This window comes from Suricata suricatta, chromosome 8 (genome assembly GCF_006229205.1).
Source record: "Suricata suricatta isolate VVHF042 chromosome 8, meerkat_22Aug2017_6uvM2_HiC, whole genome shotgun sequence".
NCBI classification, from domain to species: domain Eukaryota; kingdom Metazoa; phylum Chordata; class Mammalia; order Carnivora; family Herpestidae; genus Suricata; species Suricata suricatta.
In genome coordinates, this window is record NC_043707.1 from 134,441,224 (window position 1) to 134,454,620 (window position 13,397).

Consider the following 13,397-nt stretch of genomic DNA (forward strand, 5'->3'; position numbering starts at 1 on the left):
CCTGCAACCAGCCCTTCTCCTTTTCGTCACTCGGCCCCAGCCACACAACTGGAAGAAGATCTGAGAGCCAGGGCCATGGTGAAATACGGGCCTGTGGGAGGCTGGGTGCTAGTCGCTCACTTCCACAAGGCACGAGTTGGCCACATGTCAGACCTGGGCCCCAAAGTCTCAACGAACTGGCAAATCCAAAGTTTCCCCTTCAATGTGCTCGTGCAGTGAGTCATTTAGAACCGAAAAGAAACCTCTGTGAGCCCGGGCTTGGGGTGGGGGTAGTGGGGGCGGTGAGGGGAGCCGAGGGAAGCAGCGAGAGGAAGAACAGGTAATCAACCACAGGACACGACAGGACAGTCGTGTTCCCAGCAGAGTAAAGACACGTGCCCACAGGGGAACATTCCAAAACATCTACACGTGATTAGAGTGGGTTATCAATGGCAACAAGCAAGATCTGACAAAAAGATTTCCCTCTCTTAAAGATGTCTCTGCATCTCTTATCTTCAAAGCAAGCGAACTCTGCTGTTAACTCTGACAGTGAACAATTTGTGGGTGCCGATGGGGACACAGATACAGGATCTACCTGAGGGGAGGCAGAGGAAGCAGGGATGGCATGTCCTGGATCCTGCAGTCTCTTTACTTATGCGGATTCAGGTGACACCCCCAAGACCTGCTCAGCCGGAGTCAGAAGCAAATTGCTCAATCTTGGAACCTCTCCTCCGCCAGCAGGAGGCCCAGCAACAAGCAGCTGCTGCCCCCTAGAAGCTGCCAGGGACACAGCACTTTGCTCTCGAGACACAGATGAAAAGATCCTATTATCTCGCCTCGATCCTGTAACCTGTCATTAGTGAGGTACATGGGTGCAGACGCCTCCTCCAGCACGAGGAGGCCCACATCACCTGTGATAAATTAATAGGTGCCTTTTCAACAGCGAAGATGCATACAAAAGACTCCAACCGGGGAGAAGGCAGCAGCTTCAGAGCCAACGCAGACTCCCCAGGCAGCCCCGGAACCAGGCCCAAGCCCCTCCTGCGCACCCTGGGCTGGGGACGGAGGCAAGGTCAGCGGGCTGTCCCGCCTGCCCTCCGGACCCACTCCCACCCCCCACGCCCTGTGTGTGTGGGCTCGCATGCATGCCCAGGACTCAGCCCTGCTCCCCTGGCTCCCATGTGTGCCCCCAGGGCTCAGGCGTGCGCTTGGTGGGGGTTGGGGGCTGAGATCCCAGGCCCACCCCTTGCAAAACCGACCATGCTGGGTGCGTTTCCTTACTGTAAACTGAGGAAGAGAGTAGTTCTCACTAACAGAGATAAAGAAACCAGCGCCAGGGCCAGCAGATGGCACAGGGGAAGCCCTCCTGACCGAGCTCATCGGAGCTGGTAATTGGTCAGCTAATCGAAAAATCAGTTAAAGCCAGGAATCATTAGAAGTGGAGCCTACCCTATACACCTTAAACATTTCACATTAACTTAAAACCTATAAATGTACAGTCATTTGCTAATCTTTTGATGTGGAGCCAAGGCCTTTCCTTTGAGTGTGGGCCCACAGACTGAAGTTCCCAGACGCCTTTCTTGCATAAACTCCACCCACGACACACCCTTCGCCATTTCTAAAGCAAAGCAAGAACTTAAAGGCACTAGCAACGAAAATCAAAGCACTGAATACGTCTGGATTTTTATGGTCTCCTCGGGGTGTAACTGTCCTCTCGCTCTCACCTGGAAAGACATCTACCTGCAATTCACATTTACCGAAGCGTCAGCCCGGCCTTCGCAGAGCCCCCCTTCTCACATTTACGTTTGTACACCACGCTGGATTTGTAGCTCCCTCTGTTCGTGTCGGCATTTCACCTGCTGGAAGCACGTCTAACAAAACGGCCTCCTTCGCTACCAAGTACATCCGGGACACACAGGTTCGGGGCGAGCCGACGTGGGTCCCCACACGGGTGTGTGCGACCGGCCGGGGAGCCGCCTCTGGCAGCTTCCGCGGTGCCGCAGCAGCGGGCCAGGGGCTTCGAGGAGTGCTCTTGGTGCGCGCTCTTGACACATAAAAAGAAAATTCACATACTTATTGATGCTGCCTTTTCACACGACGAGAGATTTGGAATAACTCTCAAAAGTACACACGAGCCACAAGGATGCAGCAAAAGGAAAGGAGAAGGAAGGGGGAGAAGTGATGTTTAATAGACATCGTCTACTTTTTCCTCTTCTCCATCAAACTCCATCCTCGGGGAACTGTGGAAAAACGAAACTGTTTATACAAATAACCAACTTGCGTGCCTGATCCTGCTGGCAGCTCCTCCCCGCCGGCCGGAGAAAGCTGCCCTGCCCCAGAGACCCTCTCGCTGTGGCCCACTGGGGCCAGAGACACACAGAGAGAGAAAGGGAGGCAGGGGGGAGGGGGAGGGAGAAGGGAGGCAGAGAGAGAGAGAGAGAGAGAGAGAGAGAACGGCCTCCTGACAGACACTGCCGGGTGAGGGGTGTGACTGCTGGCCCAGAGCGCCACCCCACAGGCTCCGGGAGCACAGGCCCCCGTGCCACCAGGGACACAAGGGTGGCGGCACGTCTTTTTCTCGACAGGGACAATTTATCCCATCCACTGGGGGCTGTGAGTTAGGTCCTCGGTGACTCCGAGCGTCAGAGAGCGCCCCTGGGTAGATTTACCTCAAGAATCACTCAGTGTCGGCCCCGTCTCCAGACCGTTCAGACCAACTCGTAATGGCAGGGAGAAGATTTGTGGAGCAACAAGCATAAATCTTGGCTATAACTACAAACCATAAAGGAAAGGAGAGCCGGGGGGAGCGGGACGGGCGGCGAACGCCTCCTTCTGCAAAGCCCCACTTCAGCTTCCCGCGGCTTCTCCGAGCGCACACGTGGGAGTAACTACAAGACCGCATTTCTCAAACCCAAAGTGGTCTGCATGGTGTGAGCACGCACCAAAATGCTTTGAACCGAGTTATCCTGGAGAGCGGCGGGCACGTGGCTGTCCTCGGCACGACCCCCGGGGGCGCTCACGCCGGGGGCTCGTGGGCGACCTACCGCGTCCGCCTCGGGGAGTGCCCACCTCTCCGGCCACACTCACACACACACACACACACACGCAAAAACACAAAAAGGACAAACAACTCTTAAGTGAAACGTCTTTCAAGTAAGAGAGTGACTGACTTTAAGTAAAAGAAACACCTTGGAGCGTCCTTTGTCCCCAACAAGAGCGTCCTTTGTCCCCCTCGGCGATTTCTAAGGGCGCCTGGAGAACTCCGAGACCATCCGCAGGGGACAGGGGCAAACTCGGCCTTTCCTTCTGGAAGAATGACACGGTGACAAGTTGGTGACAAGCCAACTGCTGTGCAATCTGCTGTGCAGAAGGCACGCGGTGCTCGGCGCCTCGGCGCCCGGGTCTCTGACGCAGGGACACTTGCCCGGTCGGCTATCCAGCAGCCGGGCCTCCGCCTGCGGCAACCCCGACAGACAGCAAGTATCCCCGTGAAAGCACAGTGTAAACAAAGATGAATAACCTTTTCGAATTCCATTGCCTTAATTATTACTCCTCAGAGTTTCGATTCATCTAATAATTATTTGTAAAAGGATACCTTAAAACTGAAAAAAACAAAAAACAAAACAAAAAAACCCTCACCTCTTCCTTTACCTGGAAGAGGAAAGAACCTGGAGGGCCCCACCTTGTCGACTCAATAAAGCTCATCTAGGACAGGAAGGATGAAGGAGGAAGAGACAGTAATTTCAAAATCAGTAAGTGGCCTAGAGATTAGACAAGCCACCCAGAGCTGGAATGAGGCTGTTCTCAAGTTCACCGCCCCCTGCGGATTCGCATCAGCTTCCTCCCCCCACCAGGACCTGTGGGTCTCTCCAGCACCCTCCCAACAATGGGGGGGGGGAGCAGGGGAGGAGGTTGGTCAGTGTTAAAAAAAAAAAAGGAGCACTTTCTTCGCTGATACATCTCCGCTGCTGAGGAGGGGGGTGGGGAGGGGGGAGAGCCAAGCACCTTCCCTATCTGAACGTGCCAGACCTCAGGCCTGCTCAGAGGGTGCCCCGCCAGCCCCGCCCTTCAGCACACAACTGACTTCAGTCCGAGTTTCCCAGCAGCAGTTATGAGGGTCTCCCCCACATACACCCCAGCATGAGTTGCTAGCAACGGTTTAAGTGCCAAAATCTGCAGAAGATTCACTTTTTTTTAAATAAATAAGTAGAGCAGATTTCAGATTATCCCTATAATGTCGCCCCATTCACCTGGATCCAGACAGATGTCCCTGAGTGGAAACCACAGCTCACCTGAGTAAACCTACCTCAGCACAGAAATCAACCACTAGAGATTCTTAAAGTAATCATGCTTAATACTTTTAGATCTGTCATATTTGTTTTTCCTGGAAAAAAAATGACAATTTCCTGAAGTCTCTTAATGGGCTAGTTTGGTTACCCATGTGTTTGTGAAACACCTTCATGAGTACAATATTAAAATCAAGTTTGGGGCGCCTGGCTGGCTTATTTGGTAGAGCATGTGACTCTTGATCTCGGGGTTCTAAGTTCGAGCCCCACACTGGGTGTAGCAATTACTTAAAAACAAAATCTTTAGAAGAAATGCACTGAGCACGTGAATGCCATCCTTCAGAAGTTTTGGTGGGGACAAAACATGAGAAGCTCCTGTGCACGGTGAGGCCGCCGGCAAGTACAACCGAAGTGCCCTAGCCACAAAAGACACAAATACAGGGTGAGTCTGTGCCGGGGGTACACAAGTGAGGTCTCGAGGAGACAAGCAACTAGACACATGGCTATTCTTTTTTCTTGTTTTTAATTTTTTTTTTTTTTACATTTATTTATTTTTTGAGAGATAGAGTGAGACAGAGCATGAGCAAGGAGGGTCAGAGAGAGAAGGAGACACAGAATCCGAATCAGGCTCCAGGGTCCGAGCAAGCATTCAGCACAGAGCCCGACGCGGGGCTTGAGCCCGCCAACTATGAGATCATGACCTGAGCCGAAGTCGGACACAGCCGACTGCACCACTCGGGTGCCCCACCACGAAGCTATCCTTAAAGAAAAGCTCACAGACTAGCTCCCTGAGTTCATCGAGATATTAATGGCCTTTTGATTACTGTCTCTGGTTAATGGCTTTAAAACCAAAAAGAGGGGCTCAGTAGGTTGAGTGTCTGACTTCGGCCCAGGTCACGATCTCATGGTTTGTGAGTTCGCACCCTATGTCAAGCTCTGTGCTGACAGCTCAGAGCCTGGAGCCTGCTCAGATTCTGTGTCTCCCTCTCTCTCTGTCCCTCCCCGACTCCCACTCTATCTCTCTCTCAAAAATAAATATTAATAAAAAATTTAAAAATTAAAAATAAAGAATATCTTCAGTGTCCCAGGCATAAGGCGGATGAGCTCCCCAAGAAGGACTGAGATCAAATACCCAACGTGGGACCCCCCTCCCCCACCCCCGCTTCCATCAGCCTCAGGGAGACACAGGAGGCTACGGGAAAGCTCCCCACTTACAGGGCAAAACTGAGAGACGGCCTTGCTCTGCGAGGGTAGGGCATCCTCATTTCTTAGTAAGTCAGCCTACTAAAAACTATTAATCCTAGGGAAGGTTTTAAAGTGAAAATGATGATCATACTTAATAAAAATAAAGTTATTGTAGGAGCGCCTGGTTGCCTCCGTCGCTTAAGCTTCTAACTCTAGTTTTCGGCTCGGGTCATGATCTCACAGTTCAAGAGATTGAGCCCCAGGTCAGGTTCTATACTGACAGAGCAAAGCCTGTTTGGGATTCTCTCTCTTCCTCTCTCTCTCTCTTCCTCTTCCTCTTCCTCTTCCTCTTCCTCTCTCTCTCTCTCTCTCTCTCTCTCTCTCTCTCTCTCTCTCTCCCCCCTCCTGCTTGTGTGCTTTCTCTCTCTCTCCCCCCTGCTTGTGTGCTCTCTCTCTAAATAAATAAATAAATAAACATCAATAATAATAATAACAATGTTATGTAGTTTGAGAGTACAAAGGTGGAGAGATGCAGAAAAAGGATATAAACCAAAATAACAAATCAGAACAAAAAAAACCTCGACCTACAAGTCAGAGGAAGAAAGAAGGGCAGGAGACTCTTCCCCTAGGAAGAACTTCGTGTCGAAGAACAAAAGGCAAAAGGCTAGCCTAACCCGAACGCGTGAGCACTGCAGGAAGCAGGGGAGCTGTAGTATTGCTGCTGGATATTGAAGACATCGTGTCGAAACCAGCGAGCAAAGGGCAAACGAAACCTTACTTATTGCTCACTTGAATAACTACAACTCATGTGACTAAAGGGCTCCCAGACGGTTACCTAACCCTAGTTTCTGTATCCCAGCAAGGCAGGAACCGTGTTAGTCCATGCAGACAAGTGTCCACCCTTTGAAACACCATCGGCCAGGTGGGGCCTGATCCTGCGAGAGCGGTACAGGGGCCTGACCCCAGGCGACGAGAAACCTGGGGCCTTTATGGAGGGCTTTCAACAGGTCGGGGGCAGGGGCCGGGGAGCTAGCGGTCAGTATTCTGGAGGGCTGTTAAACTCCCTGCCCTAGGAGGCGAAGTTCAGGGAAGAAAGTATAAAGAAGAAAAAGCCATCGGCCATTTTAACTTTGGCAGAGTTTTATCATCAATAATACGGGAATTTCAACTGGGAGTTTACAAAACTTATCAAGACCAGTCTGTACGCCAATCTCCAGCCCCGAGGACATTACAACATCATTCAGCAACTACCGCACCAATAGGCCGGGCTGGGGGAGGAGGAGGACTGAGGGGCAGGAATCCGGACAAGGTTATGGCTAAAAAACACCCACGTGTCATTTAGAAGATGACAAGACAATACTCCTCACCACCGAAATCCTAAGACGGTTTTTACGGTCCGGAGAGGGCAGAAATGAAAATCAGGCCCTCCTTCTCCAGCAGATAAAGCAAAAAATAAGGCACACACCCGAATGTCACCTGTCAATGTCATTTGCGCTGTACTGATCACTCCACAGAGCCTCTTCCGTCGTTAACTCACTTTTCTAGTAAAGGGGAAAAGTATTCCAAAGTGATCAGCTCCTTCTGGAGACAAAGAATAAGACTATTTGCCTTCACTACCCCATGCTTGGCATGGAGGAGAGCGCACAGCTTCCATGAAAGAATTTTGTGGAAGAAACGCCCTCAGTTAAAAAGAAAAACAAACACCACTTAGCAGGGTGTTCCCCTAACACTGGAGAATCCGATTCCTCAAGACCTGGCTGCAAGTTTCCCAGGAGCCATCCCTAAGTATACCCCGGGCAGAACTCTTGCTTCTCTGAGTGATGAGGGCGCTTAGACTCCCAGCCAGGCAATTCCGCACCAAATTATATGCGATTTTGTACTGTTTGCTGAAATTATATATGGCCTTGTGCTGTCTGCTAATTGTTTCATGTGTGCGAATGCCGTCTCTTCCCCGATAAAATGCATCAATTACAGAAGAAGGCTCAGCTTTTCTTCTCGAGCTGTCTGGTCCTCCAGAGCACCCAAGAGCCGACGGCGAATGCCTACACCTGAGGAGGCTGCTCTGCAGAAGTGGGGCTCGGGCGCAGTGCAGGGGCTCTCTGCGGGTGGGGGAGACCGTCTCATCCCTTCCCCAGGGCCCTGTGACTCCCACCCAGCCCGCCGCCAGCTCCCAGCCCCGCACCCCTACCCGCCACACAGTCCTCGCCGGCCCCCGGCAGGCCCTGCTGCCTGGCACCCTCCCACCACTCTCGAGAGGCAGAAGCAGCTCACACAAGACCATACAACTCGGCTGGTGCCCTCATTTAATCAGGCTGCTGCAAATGGTTGGCCAAAAGCAATAAGGGCAAGACTGAGAGACTGTGGGAGTTTAATATAAAAAAATTAATAAAAAAAAAAAGGAGGGAAGGAGAAAGGGTCTACCTTTTAATAGGGCCCTAATTACCCAACTCATAGGATCAGCCCAAATGAGATGGGAGTTTATTTCGGGGTGGTTTTTTTAATTATTGTTTTTTTATATATATATAAATTGCTGCTATGTGTTTTCTTTCCTCTGAGCAATTATGCAGCAAGTACGTAAAGAAGGGAAAAAAATATTAATTAAATATAAGGTAATTGTAGAGTTGGCCTGGAGAGAATGAGTCTGAACTCTGGACGATCACGGGCTACTAGGGTTTGAATACTGCTCGGGGCCTCCCAGAAAAGAAAGAAATAAAAATACAAGCAGCTGCAGCGTGCAGCAGGAAAAGAGCGGTGCACGGAAACGTTGACAGGGCGAGGGGCCGCAGGGCTCCAAATACCCAGAAATCCACGAGGCTGCCCGAGGCTTGGGGCTCCCTGCTAGAAAGAACCCCGGAGAGCTTACCCAGTCACGCTTCAAAAGAAGGACCGGCCCTTCCGCCGGTGATCGGCAGGTAAGTCAGTAGAGAAAAATGTAAAATGAGGCTGAGGAAGGAAAGGAATCCTGAGGACAGCAGTGTTCGACTTGGACATCAGTCCAAAACCAACCACAACGCCAGCCTGCGGACTGACAGGCCCCCAGGGACACTCAAGCTCCCGCTCTAAGCGCCTAGCAAGGAAAAGCCTCTGGTTTTCATACCACCCTGACATCCAGACAAAGGGAGACAGCACCAGAAGAGTGAAAGGAAGCCAGGGCGGGGCGCAGGGGAGACAGGACTTCCCTGAACCATCACCCTGCTCTTTCTACGGCTCAGCCAAACCCAACTCACCCTCTGCCTCGGGAAGCCTGAGTACGGGTACAATTCAGGCCTGCTGGTGCCGGCTCAGACCTCACATTACCTCCCACTGCTGCTGGAGGAGAGGGAAGAGAGCAGGCCTGTGACACGAAGGCTGGGCGGTACGTCCCGCGGCTTGCTGTCACCGGACAAAGGTGAGGCTCTCAAAGCCGGCCCTCCATGACACTTATCGGGCTGGTACAGAGCAGGTCTTACCCAGCGAACGGGATTTACGGCAGGCCCTGCAATGCAGACTATAGAATGAAAATGGGGTGGGCTGGCAGGGACTGGGACTCAGACAACCAAAGCAAAAGCACTTTGTGAAGAAAGTTACTGGGCAGTACTTAGCAGGCCTCTTCCCCGTCAATACCACAAGCAGATAATGTTGGTAACGATCATCACGAATTACTGCCCAGGCAAACACAGAACTCCCTGCCCTCCCGGGTCCTCAAAGGCCACCTGACAGTGCTCTCCCCCCGAGGAGCAGAACGGCTGCTCCAGACAATCAAGTAGCAGCTTGGTCAGGCCCAGCAACCTAGTCCCAACTCCGCCTCCGAAGGTTTTCGGGCATCCCACCAATCACTACTGATCAGCAACAAAGTGGTGCATCACCCCCTGGGGTGGATGCTTTCCCTTCCAGAAAAGACCAGGCTTTAGTAAGGAGACAGCTCACTAATCCCTGCAAGCCAGAGAAGTCAGAAGTCACAGGCCATTAAGGTTAAGTCTCCACATAATACCTACTTTTGAAGGGACACTGAATGATGCAAAACTCCAGGATCATAGGTTTCTCCGTCTCACACCGTATTTTAATTATTAGGAAATGATACTCTATATCTTCGGTACTTACCAGAGGCTCTCGAGGCACCACATTTTCACCTCCTGGAGTAGAGCTTGGCTGCAAAGAAAAACAGAAACAAAATTAAGATCACAGTGCCACCCAATGGACATCAAACAGCCAAAGACGCCCCGTTCTCAAGCAGCACACACCTACACCTGTTCCTCCCGCTGCCCACTGGCGTCTCGGACTGCACTGTGCTCCGTGGTACCCCACCTGGAAGAAGCAGCCCGCGGAGTCTGAGTTTGCCAGTCAACGAGAAGAGACTGCGTCTGAGTTCACTGCAACAGCATCTCAAGAAGAAGACTATGTTTGGTTACGAGGGCCAAGATCAGCAGCTGAGCAGCGAGGGCTGAGGACCATCTTGGGATCCACAGAAATAGCAAAGTCCAGAGGAAAGGCTTTACGTGAGAGCAAAACTTCCCTTTGGCCATCTTCCTGCCTGACCGGGAGGAGCAGAGCGAAAGTGGAGAACCAGATCCAGCCACAAGGGGGCCCCAGTGGCCCACGCTCAGGATTTCCTCCCAGCATCTACATGGAGCAGGAAGCAAAGAAAACTATGGACCCTGGTTCCTATTTATCACCTGCACTGAGGACACCAATCCACAGGACCAAAGAAAGCCAAGCTTGAATCTGTTTTGTAATGAAGCTAGTGACAGGCTGACAGACCAAGCGGCAGGAAGGCAGCAATGGGGTCTCAGCCTGGCTCTAGTCCGTTCCCCTGTCTTCTCTCTGGATCTCACACTCGCCTCATCCTCACATTTGTCTTCAACCTGGGGCTCGCCAAATTTAGAGAAAGGAAGAGACAGCGACAGACAGGCTCCGAGGAAACTCACAAATCTCCCACCAAAGAATAAAACAAGCAGTTTGAGAGAGTTACGATTAGTTTACGGTTACTGATGTTCAAGCCAATTTCCAATTATCTACAGATAATATCCAGACAAGTGCAGCTAATCGGCAGGTCTCAGGAGCCAGCCTCCAGCCTCCACACTCTTCCCAGCTCGTTCAGACGGCAAGTGCCAGGCCTCCTCAGGGAAAGGAAACACCAAAGGTGGGAGAGGAGAGAGTCCAGGCCACAGAGGGGCCCCAGAGACCTCCTCACACCCAGCTGCCCCCGCACCGCTGGCACACAGCACAGTGGCAAGGACTCTGGTTGGGAGAAGGACCCTCACCCCTCATCCAAAGTCCCAGGGCAAGGTCAGCCTGCACGAAGCCAAGGGGAAAGTCTCCAGGAACCTGGGCCCGCTTTCCCTTCCCGCTTCCCCCCACCCCCGCGGCGGCGATAACGTGCATTTAGAGCTACATCCAGCTGCCTCCCAGCTTCCTCTGGACTCAACAAGTCCCTTAGCAGGATGCGTAAGCCTCTCCCGCTGCCTCACCTGTCCTCTTCCAGTATTCCCTGTCTGAGCCAATGGCACAACCTCCCACCACAATATACAAACTGGAGTCCAAAGGGCCATTCTTGACAGCTCTTTCTCTGCCACTCACCGGAGCTAATGCTTGGGCAAGTCCTGTCGATATTCCTTCCTAAATATCCATGCAATCAGTCCCTCCACGTCTCTCCACGTCTACCGTCACCACCTGAGCCAAAGCTGCCACAATCTTCTGCCTGGCCCACTCCAATACCCTAAGTACCAGCTAACCCACATCCATGTGGGCTCGCCTCCAATTCGTCTCCCAAACTGCACACAGACTCTACCTTCTCAAAGTGGTAATAATCAGATCCTACCCCGTAAACATCTACAACAGCAGCCCGAATGCAGAAAACCTTCTTGGTGTGGCTACACGGCCTTGCATCCACTGACTACAACTCCGGTCTGTGTGACACACGCTGCCCAGCTCTACCCAACAGACTCACGGGTCTTTGCACATGCTATCCCTGCCCGAGCCTCTGACAGTTCGACTCAGCTAAGTCACTGCCTCCGGGGAGCATTCTTCTCTGACATCACGACGCGGTGAATGAAATCTCCGTATCACACCCTAATGCCATGCACCTCTCTTTCAAGGACTGAGAACTGCAATTTTACTCGTGTGATTATCTGACCCATGTCTGTGTCGCACACCAGATTATGAACTCCACGGGGGCAGAAACTGGGTGCTTATCACTGTGTCCCTGGGGCCCAGGCCAGTTATCAGGCACAGGTTAGGCCTTCCGCAGATATTTGCTGAATGAATGAAAGGGAACAAAGAATAGAACAGTTCTCACTCAACCGAATGGATTACAGAATAAAGTTCATTATCTTCCTGAGGGCTTTCCTTCACTCCATTTGGCAAATACTAAGTGCTAACATTTATTTACCTCTTTCTTCATGTAATTCTACATGTATGAAATTATTGCTGATGAGGAAACAGAGGCAAAGGAGATAAATAACATGCCTGTGATGACTCAGCCAGCAACTGGTGGTTAAGGGATTTGAACGAGTCTACTTAAAATAATCAAGTTCTGGGGGCACCTGGGTGGCTCAGTCAGTTAAGTGTCTGGCTCTTGGTTTCGACGCAGGTCATGATCTCACAGTTTCGTTGAGTTCGAGCCCCACATGGGGCTCCGCACTAGACATGGAGCCTATGTTAAAAAATAAAATTGGGGGGAGCAGGTGACGCCTGGGTGACTCAGTCGGTTGAGTGTCCGGATTCTTTTGACTTTGGCTCAGGTCATAAGTTCACGGTTGGCGGTTTCAAGCCTCACATGGGTCTCTGCCTGCTTGGGATTCTCTCTCTCTGCCCCTCCCTACCAGTGCTAGCATGTGTGTATACAACTCTCTCTCTCTCAAAATACATAAACTTAAAAAAAAATTTAAAGAAAATAAAATGATCGAGTTTTGTTTAGACCACACTTTATTAAGCAACACTCTTAATGCTAGCCCCAACAAAGAACGTGGGTTATGTGACTCAACAAAACTAACTCAAACAGCTTTAATGTTTAGGAAGCCCCATTCTGACTTAACCCACAGCTTTCTTCTTCCTAAAATACAAGGAATCGCTATGAATCATGACCACCAAGGAACTTCCCTTAAAATGAGTTCACCTCTTGAATAGCTAGCGTTTGCCAGAGGGAAAACAGTACAGAGTACTAAGTCTCTTTCATCACATACCCTTTTGTACCCTTCTAAACTGTGAGCCACCCAAGTGTATTCCACTTAAAAAGTAAGTGAATATTAAAAAGTTGGGGGGCGCCGGGCTTCAGCTCAGGTCATGATCTCATGGTTTATGGGTTTGAGCCCCGCATTGGGCTCTGTGCTGACAGCTCAGAGCCTGGAGCCTGCTTCAGATTCTGTGTCTCCCTCTCTCTCTATCTCTCTGCCCCTCCACCACTCACTCTCTGTCTCTGTCTCTCAAAATAAAATAAAGACCAAAAATTAAAAAAAAAAAAAAAGCTTCTCTCTCATTCCAACACTCCCCTCTCCCTTGGGGGCTGACCACTGATGCTGGCTCCTTGCAGATTCTCCCAGGGACACTCAAGGCGTTTAAGAACTCACATGCACGTGTGTACCCCTGTCAAGGAATCTGAACGGTGGCACTCTCCAAATTCCGCAAGTCTGGACTTCCAGAGCCTTCTGGAGTCTCAGCACAGGGCTGAGCCAGGGCCCCAAGCTCAGGCTCAGAGCTGCAAGACGCCCCCATACCCTGTTCGAACCCACAGCGGGACTGAGGTCCTTCAGGCTTTATCAGTGAACTCACAGAGGACTTCTCACCTGATACTGAGGAGATTCGAGATGATCTCCAGCTCGTGCTGAAACACCTGCAGTCTAAAATGGACCATCCCCACTTCTCACCTCAGCGTTCTTTAGACAAGGGTTTCCTGGTGACCCAAATAGCCTTCACCCTGCCCACTCTCCATACTGATTTCCTTGGTAATACCCACCGAAACCCTTCACTGGG

The 13,397-nt window shown here is 51.2% G+C and overlaps 1 protein-coding gene across 2 annotated transcripts in view; it reads right to left on the reverse strand.

The window, feature by feature from the left end:
* PEX14 (peroxisomal biogenesis factor 14) overlaps window positions 1-13,397 on the reverse strand; it is a 134,716-nt gene that overhangs the window by 105,301 nt on the left and 16,018 nt on the right. For both annotated transcript variants that reach the window (XM_029947003.1, XM_029947002.1), the window contains exon 2: window positions 9,531-9,578. In XM_029947003.1, coding sequence (XP_029802863.1) covers window positions 9,531-9,578 — 48 coding nt within the window. The remainder of the gene's footprint in view (window positions 1-9,530; window positions 9,579-13,397) is intronic.